Source organism: Onychostruthus taczanowskii, unplaced genomic scaffold (genome assembly GCF_017590055.1).
Source record: "Onychostruthus taczanowskii isolate IOZ18803 unplaced genomic scaffold, ASM1759005v1 scaffold10, whole genome shotgun sequence".
In the NCBI taxonomy this organism is placed as follows: domain Eukaryota; kingdom Metazoa; phylum Chordata; class Aves; order Passeriformes; family Passeridae; genus Onychostruthus; species Onychostruthus taczanowskii.
In genome coordinates this window covers 932,113-952,401 of record NW_024496526.1, presented here as the reverse complement: position 1 = coordinate 952,401, position 20,289 = coordinate 932,113, and the positions used below count along the sequence as shown (strand labels likewise).

The following is a 20,289-nucleotide window of genomic DNA, read 5'->3' as shown; positions in this document are numbered from 1 at the left end:
TGTTTGCATTGTCATAAGCAAGAGCCTGAACTCCTCCCTGCGAATGGAGAGCGCGGTGCTCCCGCTGGTAGGAGGAAGGGAGATGGAATCACACACGATTCAAATCGCTAATGCTTTGTTCAGTCAAACAGCTCCTTAAATCTGGTGAGTTTGCTCTTGCAAGGACAGCAGGATATCTGCTGAGAGCTCTGACACCCTCAAGAAGAGTCGAGAACAGCACAACAAAACTAACACCATTTAAAACTGAGACAATACCAGGTAGTTAAGACTGAAAATAGGTGAAAATATATTGGCAAACACACTGAATTTCATAATCACCCTAAAAGTGAGCCTGGAATGGTCACAGCAACATGTGGTTATGTTTAAATTTATATGCCCAAATGCGCTTAAATACAAAAAATACTGATTCATCCCTGCATCAAGTATCCAACCATTTGAATTCTATCCCATTATGCAGTCAGCACAATATTATAATTAAAATACTATTTATGGTTTCAGTAAGTTTTTTAAGTTTTTTGTTTTTGTTTTTGTTTTGTTTTGTTTTTTGCTGAGTCACTATCCCTGGAGGGATTTAAAAGATGTGTAGACATGGTTCAATGGTGGTCTTGGCAGTGGGAGAACATTTGGACTTGAAGTTCTTAAAGATCTTTTCAGCCTAAATGATTCTCTGATTCCTGTGCTCTCTCCTTTGTGTTCCTATGCCTGGTTGGAATCCAAAACTCCCACCCTGGAGGCAGTCTCACTGCACCTTGCATGACAGCACTCATCTGCCCAACAATTCCAAAAGCAAGACCTACTGCTAACACGTCCTCTAAGAGACTTCACCTCCAGAGAAAACTGTTGTGTGTTCTGAGCTTCAGAGCCTGAAGCAGGAAAACAAAACCCCAAGGGGGAGATCCTCAGGGAGCACACTTGCAGATTGCAAAGCTCTGAGGCTGTGCCAGCTGAACCAACAGCTGTGGCACACTGCTTTTGAGGGAGGGGAAGGATGCTGAGGTGCTGCAGAGCTGCAGTGAAAGGAAATGTGCAGCTCAGCGTTGTACAGGGAAGGAGCCCCACTGCAGCCCCGCTGAGCTGCACGTGCACTTCGACCTCCCTTGAGCCTTTCTTTTAAGCTGGACTCAGGTGAGACAAAGAAATTAAATTGTTCCCCTCTACATGAGGGCTGAGGACAAACCTAACAGCAGCATGAACATCTGGGAGCTTGTGTTCCCAGAAAGCAGGGGGGAAGAATCCAGACAACCTTTTTTCCAAGGCCAGGCTCCTCCACTGACTCACATCTTGCTTCTAGTTACTTTTTCTTATCCAAACTCCTGATCCAATGGTCATCTTTCTTTTTCTGGCTAAAAATAAGTCAAACATCTTCGTTTGTGTGCCTAAATAACCCATTACTGTAAACTTTCACCTCGTGAGATTACAGTTCAAAACTCCCTTTTAAGTTTTTCCCCCTCCCATTCCCAGCTCTTTGTTCCCTGGCACATGGGGCACACTGCTTCCTGCCTTTTTCTGTCTAACTGAGCTCAGATTAATTAACTAGCCATAGATTGTTTTATTAAAATGCTAAACCCCTTCTTTCTCCACAAATTAAAACCCAGATGATAGATCTTCTTCTGGGTGGTGGTTACAAAAATAGTACTCAATCTGCATGGCGAATGGTAGGAACTTTAATACCTGCTTTATGAATTGTTTTCATGTCAGACTGAGCAATGGTTAGGGTTTCTCTTTTGTGAGGTTGTTATTAATGTATGTGAAGGAAGGCTAGGAAGCTGCCACTGAAACCAGATGTCATCTGCACCAGTCCCAGTGTACATGCTCATAAAAATCAACCACAATCCACCAGAGCAAGAGGCCTTGCTGCAGAGAGCACAGACATATAAAACCAAGCTCACGAGCAAGTGAAATCCCATCAATCTCTGTTTTACAGATAACAAGTGACAAGCCCTGGTGTCAGATCCATCATGTTCTGCAGCCTCTTTGTGACTCCACTGTGGTGACAGGACTCAGGACTGGAAATGCACAGCCATGAACTGGCTGCCTGCCCACAAAAAATCCCTGTTGGCTCCTTCTCCTGGCATTCATAAGGCTATTAAAGCATTTCCCACTCACTGCTTACAGTGTACTGATAATTAGACACCCTGGGACAGTCTGGAGGAGCTCTCTGCATCCTGCAGCTCCCACATCCAGTGTGCTCTGCATGCTTGTGGAACCCAAAACCACTCCTTTCAGATTTAGCAGAAGCTGACAAAATATCTCAGCAAAGCTTCAGCTGGAAATCACAAGCTCATACTGAATTCTGTAACTCAGGGAGAGATTGATTTGGGTAAAAGAATATAAAAACTAAAAAATGTGTGTGGACATAGAGTTATGTAGCTTCCCTAAAATCCAACAGCTCTGTCCCAGCATTTTGTAGCACCAGTGCTCTTTCTAGAACTCTAGACTGGCACAACAACTTGCTGAGTCAGGTGTTAATGCTCCAGGTTTGACTCACACACAGTTTTAATCAAGTAACCTGCTCTCTGGAGCTCACAGAAAGCTCATTTAGAGAAGAACATCAACAGCAAATTTGTCATCTTCAGAGTGGGCTGGGAGTTTTCCTCCCACTTCAACATTTACCATCTTAAACTGCTCTTTGATGAAATTCCCTTATGCCTCACACAGCTCATCAGGGTTTGTCTCTCCAAACCCTAATGTGTGCTCCTGGCCCAGGGAGCTCCTCCTGCCCTTTTCCCAGGGGTGGGAGTGTGCCATGGACAGTCACAGCAGCAGGGCACAGCCTGGCACGCTCTGTCACCACTCCCATGCTGCCAGACCCCTCAGAAGGACTGGAAGAGGAAGGACATTCCTCCCGGTGTCATCCCTCTTACCAAGACTCAAGTCATTTCTGTTTTAAGACGGGGAGCACCCCTGAAGCCCCACTGTTGAGCCTCTCCACGTGGCCTCTCCCAAGGAGGGGCGTCAGCAGCACTTGGTGGCAGATCTGGTGACACATGCAGGATAAACCCCTTGGAGGGCCCAACAGAGCTCCAGAACTAAGCACAACTGAGGCTGTGGCTGCCCCTGGACCCCTGGAAGTGTCCAAGGCCAGGCTAGACAGGGTTTGGAGCAACCTGGGATAGTGGGAGGTGTCCCTGCCTGTGGCAGGGGTGGAACTAAATTATTTTTAAGATCCCTTCCAAGCCAAATCAGTCTGTGATTCTGTTATTTCCTAATGCTAACCAAAGACAACTGGCGCATGTGAAACCCTCCAAGAGGCTCTGCTCTTTGCAGTGTGCACTAACAACAGCACTGCTGCTATCCCTCCCCTGGCCAAACACATTTGCAAAACAAGCACAGTCTGTGGAGAAGTTGTAGAGGGGAAGGAGAGAAGAGAACCAGGGAAAAAGAAAAATTGTAGCAGTTGGAAATACTTAAAGTCACAGATTCTGGAAAGAAAAAATCTGCCTCCTCCTCAAGATCCCATCCTTCAAGTAGGGAAAACCCAAAAACCTTTTAAATGCTACTGCAAGGGACAAAGAAGGAATAAGAGCTGCTAATTCTCCCTGGCCCTCACTATGCTTTCTCAGCTCATGTATACACAACACTGGGATCATCTATCACTTTCCAAAAATACTGCTCATTTCCTGTATTTCTGTAATTCTATCCCATGGCATCAAACACTACCTTATGTCTTTGTTTCCTCATCTCAGCTGGATGTACTTGCTTCCAATACAACAATGGTACATTCTATAACAAAGCCCCCCAGCCCCTGAGTTCAACTGACATTGAATCTATCTCTGCTACAGCACAAGACTGGTTCGAAAGAGTGAGTCATTCAAATTATTTAAAGTCTTACACATTTCTGAATTTTTAAAATGTGGTGTAGGAAGAGGAACAAAACCTCACTGCACCCAGAGGCAGAGAACGACCCAGCTGCCTGACATTGTGCACCCCTTCTGCACAACTCCTACAGGGTCAGCTTGCCTCCTGAGTTTGCAACAACCCCTGTGAACCCTCTCTTACGGGCTGTCTCCTTTTCCCAGCCCTTGCCACCTCTGCAGTCCTTGCTGTGCTGCTGAAGCTGCTGCCAATTTACACTGGCCTGCCCTGTGCTGAGCAGCAGATGCTCCATGACTCATGCACTGCTTGCAGATGCAAGTTATCCATAACAGCACCCTAATTAACAATACCAAATGTCAGCTCTCCCATTCAAACATGGACACGTTCATGTGTATGACCACACTATTTTAGGAGGCAGTGTCTGCTCCCTTGGAGTGTCCAAGGCCAGGCTGGATGGGACTTGGAGCAACCTGGTCTAGTGGAAGGTGTCCCACCCATGGCAGGGGGTGGGATGAGGCCCCTTCCAACCGAAACCAACCCAACCCATCTGGGATTCTATGACAAAAACACAAAGGGAAAGTCAGAGATGCTGATTTTCACCTATCATATGAATGACTTTTATTGAATTTTGAGTGTCAAAAAGAGACAGACATTCAGAAGAGCCAGGCAGCAACCTAGCCTTGAAAAAAGATAAGGAAAAATTAATGAATGTTTTTGCACTGCTAAGAGCTAAATTACACACACACACACACAAACACACACACACACACACACCAAACAGAATGCAGCTTTGAGATATGGTCTGGGTCAAACTGTACTAGGCCGTGGTACTATTCCTGAATGGAATTTTAAGTATTCACAAGCAGAGGTTTTCCAATTCACTCCAAAGCTTTACCTGTCACCGAAACAGCAGGGATTTGGGGATTACAGGCAGAAACCCAGCATGAAGGAGAATGGCAGCTGGCCTTTTCCCGCAGCGACAAGGTGGGAAGCGCTGCAGGACCTGCGTGTTCCAGGCCCGGGCTGGACATTCCCGGGTGCCCCGGCTCCGGCGGGAGCCGCCCGGCCCTGCCGGGCACGGCCAGACGGCAGCGCAAACCCCGGTCACCGCCGCACGGCCCTGCCGGCCGGGACCAGGGCAGCGGCAGCGGGGCTTCTCACGATTTCTGGAGGCTGGAAGGCCGTGAGCCATGCTCCTATGGCTGATCAGTATAAACGTGCTTTATTCCAGGAGCCTGGTGTCCTGAGCTGGGTAGAGACAGCCTTGGAAAAAAAGCCAAAATCAGAGTCTCTGAAGACCTGAAGGGGCTTCACAAAACCTCAGTTAACAGGTTAGGAAAGTGATATAGAACAGAAACACAGACTGGTTTGGGTTGCAAGGGACCTTAAAACTCACCTCATTCCACTCCTGCCATGGGCAGAAACACCTTCCACTAGAGCAGGCAGTTCCAAGCCCCATCCAACCTGGCTTTGGTTGGACTTCCAGGGATCCAAGGGCAACCCATCCCAGGGCCTTCCCACCCACTTAGGGAACAATTCCTTCCCAATATCCCATCCAGCCCTGCCCTCTGGCAGTGGAAGCCATTCCCTGTGTCCTGTCCCTCCATGCCTTGTCCCCAGTCCCTCTCCAGCTCTCCTGGAGCCCCTTTAGGCCCTGCAAGGGGCTCTGAGGTGTCCCTGGAGCCTTCTCCTCTCCAGGTGAGCACCCCCAGCTCTGCCAGCCTGGCTCCAGAGCAGAGGGGCTCCAGCCCTGGGGGCATCTCCATGGGCTCCTCTGTAAAACTCACCTCATTCCACTCCTGCCATGGGCAGAAACACCTTCCACTAGAGCAGGCAGTTCCAAGCCCCATCCAACCTGGCTTTGGTTGGACTTCCAGGGATCCAAGGGCAACCCATCCCAGGGCCTTCCCACCCACTTAGGGAACAATTCCTTCCCAATATCCCATCCAGCCCTGCCCTCTGGCAGTGGAAGCCATTCCCTGTGTCCTGTCCCTCCATGCCTTGTCCCCAGTCCCTCTCCAGCTCTCCTGGAGCCCCTTTAGGCCCTGCAAGGGGCTCTGAGGTGTCCCTGGAGCCTTCTCCTCTCCAGGTGAGCACCCCCAGCTCTGCCAGCCTGGCTCCAGAGCAGAGGGGCTCCAGTCCTCCTGACAGAAAAAGAAGTTAAAAGAAAATTTTAAAAGCCAATAACAAAAACAACCCCCTGGAATTTAGTGGAATAAACAGGCAGAGTAAAGAAGTTCATAGAAAAGATTTATTGCTTGGAGCTGTCTTTGGCTTTGTGCAGGACTAGCAGGAGGCTCCCCAGCTCAGTCCAGCAGCTCGTCTCGCACCAGCACAGGGAAGTGCCGGCCCCCCTCACAGAGCTGGCTGTGGATGGCCCGGAACAGCCCTGCAGAGCCCTCCAGCATTGGCCTGGGCTCCAGGACAGGCAGCAGCTCTGCCATCATCACCTGGGCAGAAGCAAAGGAGACACTGTCACCAGAGCCAGCAGCACTCATTGTAGTGGCTGCATAACAAGTGAAATCTAATCAGAGCAGTATGACTAATAACAGGCTAACTGATGGATGGATACTTTATTTTGTCATATTTAATAGAGGCAGAGTGGTTCATTTTCTGCTCATGAGCTGCCTCGGCAGCCACCCAGCATTTCCAGAGAAGTCAAGTGGCAGTGCTGCTGCCCTGCTGCAGGGAAGGCCCAGCACTGGGATGAGATCAGCATCCTGTAAGAAACTGCAGCTGGTGTTGGTTCAGGAGCTCTGCGGCCACACAGTGGAGTGTTCACTCACCCAAGGGTAAAGTTCAACCCCTCACTCAGGACTGTTCCCATCACCTCCCAGTTATGCCAGAGGTGTAAGTGGCCAACTCCAGCCCAAACAGGTTACAGGGACTGCTCAGGCTGTCCAACACTCCCTGGCCTGGCTGCTGCTCTGTTAAGCCTATGTTGGGACCCCAGCCCACGCTGTCAAACAACCCAGCACAGCATCAGCATCAGCTCTGGGATTAGGACTGACTGACAACTCAAGCACAGGTCACTTCAATCACTGGACAAAAGCTGGTCTTTGGTGCCCCATTCTTGAATTAATGCTCAGACAGACATTTTGTCTGGGATTTTAATTGTTTTCTTTTTTTAATCTGGCATGAGGTTATGAGGTCTGAGCAGCCTGCACACCAAAACTCACCCAACCTGCTGCACAATGCCTGCTCAGGAGAGAGGACAACTCAACAACGTGTGTCAGCCACCTCCTTAAAGGCTGCCAGAGCTCCAGGAGTGTTTGGACATCGCTCTCAGGCAGAGGGTGGGATTCTTGGGCTGTCTATGCAGGGCCAAGAGTTGGGTCTCTTCCAACTCAAGTTATTCTGTGATTCCATGATTGTTCCCTGGTGGATACAGAGGAAGACCCAAACAGAACAGAGTACAAGATATCTGCAGGGGCTTCCCTCTCCTGTTCTGCACAAGTCTCTGTGCAGGAACAGGGGAGCAGGACACAGCTGCTCATGTCTGGGAAGTCTTTTTCTACAGACATGAAAGCTACCTAAGGGGAAAGCTGGCAAAGGAGTGCTGCACTGCTCCACTTCCACCTGCTCTGCTCCTGACACCTAAGAAGAAACAGATCTTCACTGTCAAAGACAGGCTAAGAGCTACCAGGAACTTCTATGACACTTGGCATTCCTCCATGGAAAGGTAGTGGACAGGCTTGGCCCAGACACAGGTACATCCTCTTCTGGGGTATTTATCTTGTTCCATGCCCACTTACTTCACCTGTCCCAAGAATTTCACTCATTCTGCACATACTGCACAGAGCTGCTTCAGAGCCTCAGGGCTCACATGGCACAAAGCATCTATTTGGGTACATGTGCAGAAGAAACTGAGTCAACCAACAGAGCAGCAGGAATCAGGCTTTGGTCACCACTTCATTTCAGGCAGACAAAAAAAACCCCAAACCCTTCACAATCCATAATTCAGGATTATAATGCTGAAATCCCATTTGAAGTCAGGTAGCAATCTGTCTTCAACCACAGGGCTGCAGACAGTTATTAATAATACCTTTATGGCTTAAAAAAAATTACTTTTCCAGAGCCTCTATTGCTCAAGTCAATGGCAAAGAATAGATCAGATCACAGATCTTCTCTGCCCTTTGCTGGCTGAGAAGAACAAGCAATCCCTGTGTGACAAACTCTCTGCTCAGGCTGCTGAGGAAGCTGACACCTCCTACCCTGTTCTTACAGTCTCAGAATGGTAAAAGCAAGATTAGCAGCACAGTGGTTTGAGATTTAAAAGGAAAGCAACAGAGAACAGAGGAGTTCACCAGCTGAAGTCACACAGGATGGAATGAGAGAGTGGGTGCCCTCAGAGGGCTGTAAAGGCCTGACAAAAGGGGCGTTACCAACAACATCCTCCACTGCCAAATTCTTTCAGAATACATAAATAAAATCTTATCAGGAGAGGATCAGGCATGTAAGAGCCTCTGCTCTGGCCCTAACAATAACAACAAAAAAAGTCTCATTCATCAACAAAGAGAACAAGGCATAAACACAGAAGCATCACTGGAGGAACTTGCCATGCTGCTGCTGTTGCCCATCAACACCTTGTACAACAGCTGCTGCCCCACAACTGTCCCTTTCCTTCCCTGCTCTGGGAGCACCAACGCTCCTCCAGACTCACCTTTTGTAAGGCAATCTCTTGGTGCAGCATTGACACTTGCAGCTTCAAGGCAAACAGGTCCCTCAGCTCCTGGAGACTGGAGTAACAGAGGAGAGGCACAGCCAGCATGTCTGCACTGTCACACGTCTGTCCCCTGGCAGGGACACAGGCTGGAGAGCAGCTCCCCACATCCCCAGCGCAGTCTGGGCACAGCCTCAGCTGGGACTCCAGAGCTGCCAGGGTACAAGAAAAGGCAGGAGATGAAAACATACAAGTTAAATCTGTACTTGCAGACTTTAAGAGCTACTTACTGTTCCCAGAAACTGATGACTAAAGAGACTGTATTAATCAGGGCAAGCTCCTCACACATGGCACAATCAGGACACTCTAAGCTGTGGCCTGCAGTGTCCCCTCCCCGGCCCTCTTGAACTGCAACTGCAGTTCAAAGCTCCAAGTCTCTCCTGAGCACAAAGGGGAGGCACACAGGTTCCACAGATTTGTTTGCCACCAGAGAATTAAGTGCTCCAATACCATAAAGATAACCAGGGGCAAAATGACCGTGGTCCAGTGTCCTGCACACAGGGGTGGCAAAGGGCCATGTCCATACCTGACCACAAACACAGGGACTGTCTCACCTTCTCGCAGCAGCTGCAGCTTCTGCAGGCACTGGGACACCGTGGTTTGCAAACCCTCCAAGGTCAGAAGGCTTTCATACTCTCCTTGCAGAGTGGAATGGTCTACAAGAGAAGCAGAGAAAAGGTGTGAACACTGGAACCTTCCTCCCCAAACAGCTTCCAGAGTGGCCTCAGGTTCACCAGCCTTCATTTCAGGCAGAGAATGTTCCCGTCCCTCATGTCCACCACATGCCAAGAAGACAAAACACATGGAACTGGAGCCCAAATCATCCTTATTCTATCTTCTGCACTCCCACTGCCCTTTTTATCTCCTTACCTGCAGGCTCAGCTTCCACATACTGCCTCAGACGGGAGGGGACATCCTGGAGGCCCCTTAATTCCTCCTCTATCTCTGCAGGACTGGGGGTCAGCTTCGGGGAGCAAAACTCAAACAGCAGCAGCTTAAGGAAAGTTCCACAGAATCCTGAGCCCCAGGCCAGACCAGCTGGAATCAGGGCAGAGGGAAGTGGCACTGCAGGGGGAAGGTGAGGACAGCACAGCACAACTGTGTAGGGCATGCTTGCCTTGTGGCCACGTTTAGCTGGACCAGAGGTTTTGCAAGTGCTCAACAGCTGTACTGTGAAAAAACCCACTGCCTAGAGACCCAAGTGGGACTGCTGTTATTGGAGGCATAACTTTCTCCAGCTTGGAGCTCACTGCAGAGCAATTGCACCCTGTGCGTGCTAGGAAAGGATACGGTTGTCTGGATTCTGTCCATAAAACGGGTCCTTGCAGCTGCTGCATCTGCACTTGTTTGGCACAGGCGACATCTCTCCCATGCCCTGAAATTCCAAAGGGGCAGGAGGTGGAAGTTATGCTCCTTTGTACCAGACAGTGCTCACACTGAGCTGTGACACACCAGTGCGGCACAGCAGTGCTTTAATTACAAGTGTCTCCCTCCCCTTCTCTCTCACAGATTATTTACCAGCCATTCCCAACTCATTCCCAGGGCTGCTATCAGATCAACAAGGACACCCTGCAGAAAGCATCAGACACTGCAAAGCACCTGTTACTCTCTCCTCTTGTTTTGAGGGGAAGGATCAGAAGACAGACAATACGTTTCCATAGACAGGACAAGCTCTCACCCAACTGCTTCATATTCCAAACTTCCTCAAGATTCTTCTTTAATAATTTTTTGTGGTATGTTTGGCAAACAGAATGACAGCATGTCAGGGATGCAAGACAGAGGTTTGAGGATATTATCATGAGGAAGCTGGCCAGGACTTCACACCAGAGTCCACCAGTTTTTTAGATAAAACACTGCACAAATAACAGCACTACTGGAGAGGTGCATTTCTCTCACAGAGTTCAACATCCTCATGGGTGCACAGTACCCATTATATCCTTTCCTTAAGGACTGTCTTCCAAAACCTGCCACAGTAAGTGAGAGCCATCAGGAGGAAGCTTAAAATAGTTCTGCAGTGCCTGACTAACTCGAGTGTGCATGTGTCTTCTCTCTAGTCTAATGGGTCTTTTAAATCATGTTAGAATCTGCACATTTCAGAAATATGTTATGCAAAGTAGTGTCAAGGTTAACAGAACAGAAAAGAATAGAATTCTCAGGCAAGATGCAAACCCTCTACAAGGGATCTTTAGTGCAAAGGTTACTCTCAATCTGCGACTGAGTTAAAAGCAATAGTGAGAAGTATAAAATTACACCGAAGTGTAATGCTAAAAGGCTCAATTTAGAAGTGAAAATTAAGGGCATAAAGTCTTTACAACTTGCAGAAGGGCAACTAACAAACTGGTCTCTGATAAATGACAGTTTCTAAGAAGAGGAGGAATTCTTGAGGGCAGCACAAGGGACTATAGTTAGATTTAAGAAAGGGTTTATGCTTAATATCTGAACAAAGCACATAATGAGCAATCTGCTGAATTATGGCAAGATTTCTCAGAAGAAATGTAGGAAACCCTTCCAGAAGACTGAGACGAGAGTCTTCTCCAGTCCAGGAGAATGGACCAGAGCATGTAAGCCCCAACTTCCTGCACCATCCCTGCAGTAACACTGTAGCTGGCTTAGTGTAAGAGTTCAGCAGCAGGAACCGGCCTCAGACACACACAGTTGTGCTGCTTCCAGGCTGCAAAGGCAGGGCAGGGATGGTCTGGGAAACTCTCATTGGATAGTGTATACAGACACCCATCCCACGGGGAATCCTGCCTTCAACAGGCGTGTGGCACCAGCAGAGACTTCTGCAGCACCCTTAAACTCATGATTAAAGCATTCCAGGAACTTCAAGACTCAGTGAATAACAGTAATTAGCACTCAGAGAACAAAAGTAGCACTAGTGGCTACAATAACAGGAGAACACATCCTCAGCAGCAGCCTTGCAGTATGGGAGCTCTTCCTGCTCCCAGTTCAGGCCCCATGGGCTGTGGGGTCACTGCCTCCCGGGGCACACAGAGCAGCCACCCCTGACCCCTCCTCACAGCCCTGAAGCTGAGGGTAGTTCTGGACTGAACTGGTCAGACTGGTCTTACCTGGAGTTCCTGGAATAGGCTTTCCTGTAGGAAAGGGGGAGCTTCAGCTGGCATCTGTGAAACAGGAGAATGATCAATCCTGGCAGCAGGAAAGCAATTAACTGAGCCTTGTTTTGCAACAGGGAAAATGGTGCTTTGTCAAAATCTGAAATTAATTTAGCTGCAATGGGAGATGTCAGCAACTCTGGAGATTGGATCCACCACTGTCTTCAGACTGTCCTCAAGGAAGGAAGATTAGGTCGCTCATTCAACTCTACAGGCATCATGGAGCTGAGCTGGGAGAGCTCCTGCATCCTGGACCAATCAGAGGTTCATCCAGGTGGGCAGCTGGGAGCAAAGCCATGGCACAGCAGAGTACAGACATGGAAACAGCACCTTCAGGGAAACTGGTCTGCCACAGCCTCTCGCCCTACCTTCTCATACCGGCAAAGCTGCAGGACAAGGCAGCTTTGCTTAGCACCATAGGACACTCCAAGAAATAGGAAAGGGACATTCCAGCTTCCACTGGGAATATGATTCTTAACCCTGAAGCAGAATAATTCCAAAACTGTTATTACAAAAACAGAAGGGTTGGCAGTTGTTAGTCACATGCAGACTAGGAACGCAAGGCCACAGCTGGGAATTTAAGCAAATGTTTGAATCCAGATCCCTGTTTCTACAGCAACTGTCACTGAAGTGTCCTGGGGCCTTTCCAATGCCAGTGAAAAGGGATCATTTCCTCCCTGCACAAACACAAGAGTTAGGTTGTGGTGGCTGAGAGAAATACTCCTCAAAACTTTCCAGATGCAACTGAGCTTCAATGTTTTGTTAAAGCAAAAGAGGAAAGAAATTACTTAAACAAGACAGACTGGCACAAAGCCAATCTTCCAAGTATTATTTTGCCACTTTTCCACAGAGAATCTCAGTAACATTCCCTTCATAATCCTTCCTGCATCAAACCCTTGAAACAACTGCACTTTAGTCAGTCCTGATTTGTGTAGTTATGTGGGCAGTATGTTACAGGTTAACAGGGACAGCATCAAACCCAGATGCCACCACTCCAAACAGCACTGGGCACATGCTTTAGAGAGAGAGACAATTCATGCATTATGTATTTTCACTGTCTAAAAAAACAGAATAAATTTTAAAAAATCAATATACTACAATACAGAGTACACTCGGAGGAAAGCTAAGGCTCAAGAAAGCTCTACAGAGACAGCTTTCCAGACCACTCACAGGGGACTATGAAACATCAAAAGTCTTAATTGAAAGGCTTTCAAAGTCCCAGCCATCCAACAATAAGCCCTTAAAATGAAAACATTTACTCAACCACAATAAAGGCTTTTAAACTGTATAGGATTCTTCCTCTTGAGAGGGATGTGAGGAGGATGAAGCCAAGCTGGGACACCAGAGCAGCTACAGCCAGCAGGATCTGTACATGTGCCTGTGAGTGTGGAGCAGAACAGGAGAGGTGCCCACCTCCCACGCTTACCCCATTTCCTGCAGGGTGCCTGTCCGTGGTGAGGTGCTCCTTCCCCATGCACTTGCAGTGTCCTCCTTTTTGCTGGACTCTCCCATGAAACCACAACTTTTCTTCCCTGCATTATGTAACTGCTTGCCAGCAACTGTGGAATTCTTTCCTGCAGCTGAATCCCCTACAGAAAAGCTCTGCTGCTCATTTGGGGCACATTCAGACAAGCCAGGTGTCTCCTGGGGTTCAGCTGCAGCACAGACTTCTCTGGCACTGGCACCAGTTGCTGTCCTGTGACTCTTTCCTTGTTTGGAAGTCACTCCTTTTGAGGAGATCTTCCCAGCTGTCCTGGGGCCTTGAGAAACACATCGGGCTGGGACTTTCCTTTGCAGTTTCTTCACATCTGGGTCAGTCCTGTAAGGGGCTCTTAACTGGTATGGAGAGGGTTTCTTCAACAACACAGGTTTTTTGCTTCCAGCTCTCACCTTCCTGCACTTAGGAACATCCTCAACAGGTACAGGCACCTGCTGCTCTTCAGCTTTCTTGGGAGCATGTGCCTCACCTGCCCATTTCTGTCCTGTAGCTCCCTGAGTCTCTAATGGAGTTTTCAAGATGCTTTTCCTGACCTTCAGAGCCTTCTCTAAGGCCCTGTTCAGCAGTTCCAGTTCCTCTAGCTCCTTGGGTGAAGGCCTGTCTTCTGCAAGAAGAGAAAATATGTCAGAAGGCTCAAACCTGGATGTTCCCCATTTGACTCTTCACTACCTTGCTCTTCCAGGCGGCACAGAAGGAAACGAAACCTAATGACTGGTGCAGGGGGTATTTTTTTTTAGCTGTGGGAACAACCACTGCACAGAGGATGCAGGCAGGATTGCCAGAAGCTTTGAAGACCCAGGATGGATGTGATCCACAGGAGGACAGATCTCCCGAGCCAACCGCAACAAGTGACACTCCCACACGTGGGTCAGGCCCGCAGTCACTTCATTGCCCGCCTCGGCTAACGAGACACGACTCCAAGCTAAGCCCAAGGAGGAGAGAGGGAGGGAAAAGGCAGAGGGGGTGTTTAGGTGGATGCAGAGCATTGGAATGACTCCTAACACCGCAACTGGCCCGGGGCCCGTGTGACATGAGGGGGCACCGGCCCGGGGGAAGCGCTCACCATGCTCAGTGCTGGAGCCTGACTGTGGCTGCGGCCGCTCCTCTTCCTCATCATCCCTGGGGGAACAAACAGCGACGGAGCCGGCGTTGCTGCACCGGGACGGGACCAGCGCCCCCGGCCCGCGGGGCCTCGGACACGGCTGCGGGACCAGCGCCCGGGCCTCCTGCTCCCTGCGGGCCGCCCGGGACGCGGGGCCCTGGAGGGGGGCGCCACACACGCGGGTGCCGCACTCACCAGCGCCCCAGGAGCGCCCGGCTCCGCGCCGCCCGCCGTTCCAGCTCCCGCCCGGGCGGGGCGTGGCCACGCGCGGCGGAGGCGGGAGCGGCCTCGGGCCTGAGGCGTTCCGGGCGGCTCCGGGAGCCCGCTCCGCCTCAGCGCCGAGGGTGTCGGGCAGAGGGGCCCCTGTGGTAGCTGTGCCTGCCCGGCGCGGGCGGGACAGTGCCGGGCATTCCCCGCTGGGCCCGCGGAAGCTGCTTTTCCCTCCGCTGCCTTCGGCGCTTCCCTCTCTTTCCTACCTCTAAGGGGGGCTCGGGCACCGCGGGCCTGTCCCACAGCCCGAGGTATTCGCCTCTCCTGAGGTCAGGACACAGTGGGGATTTGTTCCCCTCAGCTTTGGCAGCGGAGCGCCCCAAGAGCGCAGAGCCCCGGCTCGCACATGCCCCGCAGGCGGAGCTGGAAGCGGGCCCAGCCCGGTGCCGGGTGTCCGCCCGCTTCCCCGGGAACGGGGCAGAGCCACCTTCGGCCCCGCGCACGGCAAACTGCTGCTGCCGCCCGTGGTTTGCATCCATAAAAGAGAATTTGTGAGCTTTTGTTGATGGAGAGGGGAGTCTGCCTTGCTCTGCGGCTGTGGGAGCTGCCGGCTCGGTGCCGCGGGCTCCGAGTGCTGCTGGATGCAGTCAGGATAAGCTCTCGCTGAGTGCAGTTCTCCACAAGAGCCCGTAGCTGGCACTCGGCGCTGTCTGTTCAGGCAGCTGAGGAGCAGGAATCCAGTCCTCCCCCTTGCACAACAGAATGAAAGTTAGCAAAAAGTTAGAAAGGAGGAAATAAGTGGTTCTTTGCCTTCAATGGCTGAATCTTGAGGTCGAGATGCTCGTGATTCTCTGCAGCGACGTGACCACAGACTTTTTAAAAGAGAAGTTGAGAATTCCAGGTGATTCATCGAGACAGGACTTTAAAACCCCTTACAAAATGTTACAAAATATCAGAAAAATCATCACACATCGTGAGTTTCCACATCCATTTTTCCAGTTGTAATTTGCACTTTTGGCACAAAGAATGATTTCTCTCTCTGTAGACTTTGCAACAAAATTTGGCAAACAGGCTGGCCCCTTCCTGCCCTGAATCTTGTAGAGAAGTGTGAATTCACTGTCAGAACTCTGTGAACAGTTATGCCTCTGAGGCATGAGCCAAGGTAGAGCCCAGCCAGATATCCCTGGGCTCAGCAGGGCTGACAGGGATATCAGACACTCAGAAAATAGTTTAATCAACAAAGTCACCAGATGCAATGCTATGAGACCCTGAAAAGCACAGCAGCAGAACAAGAAGAGCTCATTTTCAGACAGCTGCTTCTCTATAATCATTAAATATCCTGAATCAGAAGGGACACACAAGGATCATGAGTCCAGCTCCTGGCCCTGCACAGACCCCCCAACAATCCCACCCTGGGCATCCCTGTCCAAACACTCCTGGAGCTCTGGCAGCCTCAGGGCTGTGCCCATTCCCTGGGGAGCCTGGGCAGTGCCCAGCACTCTTTAGGGGAAGGAGCTTTTCCTAAAATTCAACCTAAACCTCCCCTGGCACAGCTCCAGCTGTTCCCTCAGGTCCTGTTCCTGGACACAGAGCAGAGATCAGAGCTCCTCCTCGGGATGAAGCTGCAGCCCCTGGTGAGCTCTGCCCTCAGTCTCCAGGCTGAACAAACCAAGTGCCCTCAGCCACTCCTCACACAGCTCTAGTTCCCTCGAGACCCTTCACCAGTAACTTTAGATCCTTCTGATACTGTTGTGCCCAAAGCTGTTCTCGGGGGTAGGTGGATTCCTGCAGGCTGGGACTGGCCAGGACATGGAGCCCTGGACTCCCAGAGCCTCCAGCTCCTGCTGTCCCAGGGGGAGCACAGCCTGGGCCGTGAGAGTGACACCTCTCCTCAGGCACCTGCAAACTGTCGGCATTTAAGTGTTAAAAACCACCAAAAAAGGGATCAGGCTGCTGTGATCCGGGAAAGTCACCTGAGGCGTGAAGCCTGCTGGAGCAGCACTATTGACACGGCTACATTTTGCATCGTCTCTGTGGTTTGGCAGTGCTAAAAATGATCCCCAAAACCCAAGGATCCCTTTGTACAGGAGATGAACCAAGTGTGTGCCCCTCCTCAGCCTTCTGCTTTGTGCAGGCCCTAGAATTCCCCCCAACAGACAGGAAAGCTTTAATGCAGGCACTTTGCTGTTGAGCTGCACCTTGCTGGGAAGAAAGACAGATGAATATCTGCATGTTGGCTTAGAGTAAGGTTTTAGGTGAGACAAGGGCTGCTGCCATCACATAACCAAGAGGGGCAGTGTGGTGGGGAGGGCAAGGCTTTACCTCGCCCCTTGCAGCTGCAGCGAGCACTGGTTAAACCATGGGTGAAACCTTGGCAGGGTGAGGTGATAACTGACAGGTGGAGAGCAGAAACTTCCTGACAGAGATAAAACCACCCTCTACTGATGCTCAGGGCTCAAACATGCCGACACTGGACATTGCAGCTCAGCTGCTCCCACTCCCCTCTCCCACTCCCCTCCACACCTCCATGATGGGCTCCTGCTGCCTCGCCTTCTGAGGAGTCTTGCAACAGGGCAGCTGCTGGGCAAATCAGTTCCTGCCTTCTCTTGGGGGTGGTTGGGTTTCCACTGGATCATCTGACAAAGCCAGTTGAGGAAAAGGTCCCGGGTGTGTGTACCTAACTTTTCACTGAGAGCAGCTTGTGCTGGAGTGGGTAAATGCAGCAAAGAGCTGTATTCTGTTCATGTAGCAACAGGCCCTGCACCAGTTCAGACCTGATGTGGCACAGCTGGCATAGGACACACTTGTGCCAGAGCCTGGATTTTGAGCTAACAGAGTCTGAAGTGTATTTCTGCTTCATGACATTGCTTGCTGGGAAAATGCTGGGTAGCTCAACCTGGCACCCATACTAAGTAACATTTCAACTGGTGCAAAAATTTAGTTACAAAAGACAGGTTAAAATACTTGTGTGATGTACAAGGGACTGCTGCTGGTACACAGCTCTGGCACCAGTTATTTTTGGGCCTGAATTCATGAGAATCTTCCACAGGTGAGACGTAATATTACAATGTCAGCACTTATTCACTGCTCAGGCTGACAGGTGCCAGGTGATATTCTGCAATCTGTATTTCTATGTTCCTGAGAGCCCAACTCTCAAATACCTGTCAGCTAATAAAAATAACTGTCCAGTCACTGGGATCTCCTGCTGGGTTCCTAAAGCTCTTTGAAAGCTGTGCCCATAACCCAACATGGTAGGATTACCTGGGGTAAAATTCAAGTAGACATCATTTAGCAATAAGAAGAGAAAAAAATTAAACCAGAACATACACCTAATCACTAATACACCTCCCCACACTTTCTATATTATTGCTATATTATATTATTCCATGAGCTGTGCTCCTCTGTGTGCTGCCCATGGGGATCACTGCTCCTTGCTGAACTGACACAGGGAAGTCCTCCCTAAGTACACAGGCACGTTGTGGCTTAAACCCAGCCAGCAACTCAGCCGCACACTGCTCACTCACCCCTTCCCAGTGGGATGCAGGAGAGCATTGCAAAAGTGAGAGAACTCATGGGTTGAGATAAAGACAGTTTAACAGGGAAAGCAAAGGCCCTGCAAGAAAAGCAGAACCAGGAATTCATTCCCTGCTTCTCCCGGCGAGGCAGGTATTCAACCATGACCAGGGCAGCAGGACTCTGTCACAGGTAACAGTTCCTTGTGATAGGAAAGGTGTGTGCTAATGTCTTTACACACAATTCCATGGGGGAGGGGATGGGCGTTAACATCTTTGAAATGTGTCTTGATGTCTCTACCAGCTTCAAGTGATGCTTTTGTATTTTTCAGATTCTGTGCTGCTTTAATGTGCACTTTTGAGCTTCATATTAGAAGATAGTAAGATACTCTTTTCACAGAGTAGAGAGACAAAAAAAAATCCTTTTCTAGCTGGGGACCAAGGACAAATGATCCAAATTTCAGGCCCAAGAGCATAAACAACTGACTGAAGAGAGAAAAACAAGGATGGGACTTCATAGGCTAGGGCTGTAATTGGACAATTAACTCCAATATGCAAATGGAGCAGAACTTATTAAAGTGAGAGGCCCCGTGACTGGTTGTGCATTTTGGGACCATTTTGGTTCATCTTGGGTGTAACCCTGGCTGGGCTCTTGTGCTGCCCAATATGAGGGCATTGAAGCCTCCTAATAAATCCCTGTTTTATTCTTTAACTCTGTCCAGTCTCTGTTCTAGGTCAGGTTCCCAAGGCATCACAAGCAACAGGTTTCTTACAGAGCCCAGGCAGCTTTGACTCCTGAAACAGACAAGTGGGTCTGCACGAGCTTGAGTTTGTGAATTTTGGGGTAAAATGACAGGTTCAAGGTGGATATGGGGTAGGTGGTTTGGGAAGGCTGTACCTTCCTAATGCCTCAGCAACGGGGAAAGGAAGAGGGCTACATGCAGCTGGGAGTTTGGGACAAAAGGGGCTGCACCCTCTGAAACCTCCGGAGAGGAAACCCCTCGGGCGTGTGCTCTCTACCTTTATTAGAAGGTGGACTCTCTAGCTTTATTAGAATAAAGTTTCAGGACTCCTCTGTCTCCTTTATGGACCCTGGCTTTTCATAGTGTGATTTTTCATATAACTCCAACCGTTAACCCACCACTAAACCACATCCCCAGGTGCCACATCTACATGTTTTTTGAACACCTCCTGGGCTGGTGACTCTACCACTGCCCTGGTCAGCCTGTGCCAGTGCCCAGTGCCTGACTACCCTTACAGTGATGAAATTTTTCTTTTCACCTTACCTGGCAGAACCTGAGGTTGCTTCAGCTTCAGCTGGCTAGGTGAAAAATGCTGACAGCAGGGACACTTTCACTGGGAAATAGTCCATATCCTCACCCTGCTCCTGAATGTTACATTGGATCAGCCCTGTTTGAAAAAAAACAGGGAAGACAAAGGAAGTCTCCTGCATATGAAAGCATGGAACAGATTGTCAGGAAAATTAATCCACAAACACCAGAGATTTATGTCCAAAAAGGAGAGAGAGGAGTCCCGTAACTGTATTCGAATAAAGGGAGAGGCCATGGGGCATTCCCCTGGAGTCTCTTGAATTTTTGGAGTATGCAGCCTCCTTTTTACCCTAATGTCCTGGCGCATGTCCCTCTCTCTTTCCCCATTGTCTGAGGTACTTGACAGGTACAGACTTCCTGAAACTCCTAATACCTAAGACAACCTTCTAATGTATAACTCCCTACCCTTGTCTTTTCCTTGTGTCACTCAGTGGCATTCTTTAGAGAATTTATGGTTCTTCCCATTGTTACTTTCATCTCCCAGTATTCAATTTGATTTATCAGCAGACCTACAGTTTGTTTCTAAAGACAAATCTCATTCCATTTATCAATCAGTGGAATCCTTCCCATTGTTTCTTTTCTCTCTCACTATCCAGCGTTATTTACCAGCAGATCCACTGTTTGTAAAGACAAGTCCCTCATTCCCCTCGAGATGGCGCTACAGTGCATATCTAAGTTGGAAAAGCCTGCAGGTGATGTGAGAAGATCCAAAAGAAAAGGGGAGTTCTTTCCAAACGCGGTCTCGGCGCGGTTCGGAGCGGGGCCGGGCAGCTCCCAGGGCGCCGCTGGTTTCCTGTCCCGCCTCCCTCGGCTCTGCCTGCGGGCTCTGCCTGCGGCCCTGCCGGGACAGGAGCTGCCGGGATGAGCCTCCTGCGGGGGCTCTGCTCTCACTGCTGGAGCAGGGCAGGGGCGGGAGCAGCCGCTGTCCCACAAGAATTCCTGCACGCGGCAGAGGCCAAAGCCCCGGGCTGCCGCGCGGGA

At 49.9% G+C, this 20,289-nt stretch overlaps 1 protein-coding gene across 1 annotated transcript; it reads right to left on the bottom strand.

The window, feature by feature from the left end:
- Nucleotides 1-6,053: 6,053 nt before the first annotated feature.
- TEDC2 (tubulin epsilon and delta complex 2) lies at nucleotides 6,054-14,496 on the bottom strand. The gene is made up of 9 exons (XM_041408980.1): nucleotides 14,451-14,496; nucleotides 14,217-14,272; nucleotides 13,082-13,757; nucleotides 11,611-11,664; nucleotides 9,830-9,914; nucleotides 9,410-9,524; nucleotides 9,094-9,195; nucleotides 8,480-8,691; nucleotides 6,054-6,266 (listed from the first exon to the last, which is right to left on the bottom strand). Exons 3-9 carry the CDS (start codon nucleotides 13,165-13,167, stop codon nucleotides 6,123-6,125), a joined length of 798 nt encoding a protein of 265 aa, XP_041264914.1. The 5' UTR covers nucleotides 13,168-13,757; nucleotides 14,217-14,272; nucleotides 14,451-14,496; the 3' UTR covers nucleotides 6,054-6,122.
- Nucleotides 14,497-20,289: the final 5,793 nt, after the last annotated feature.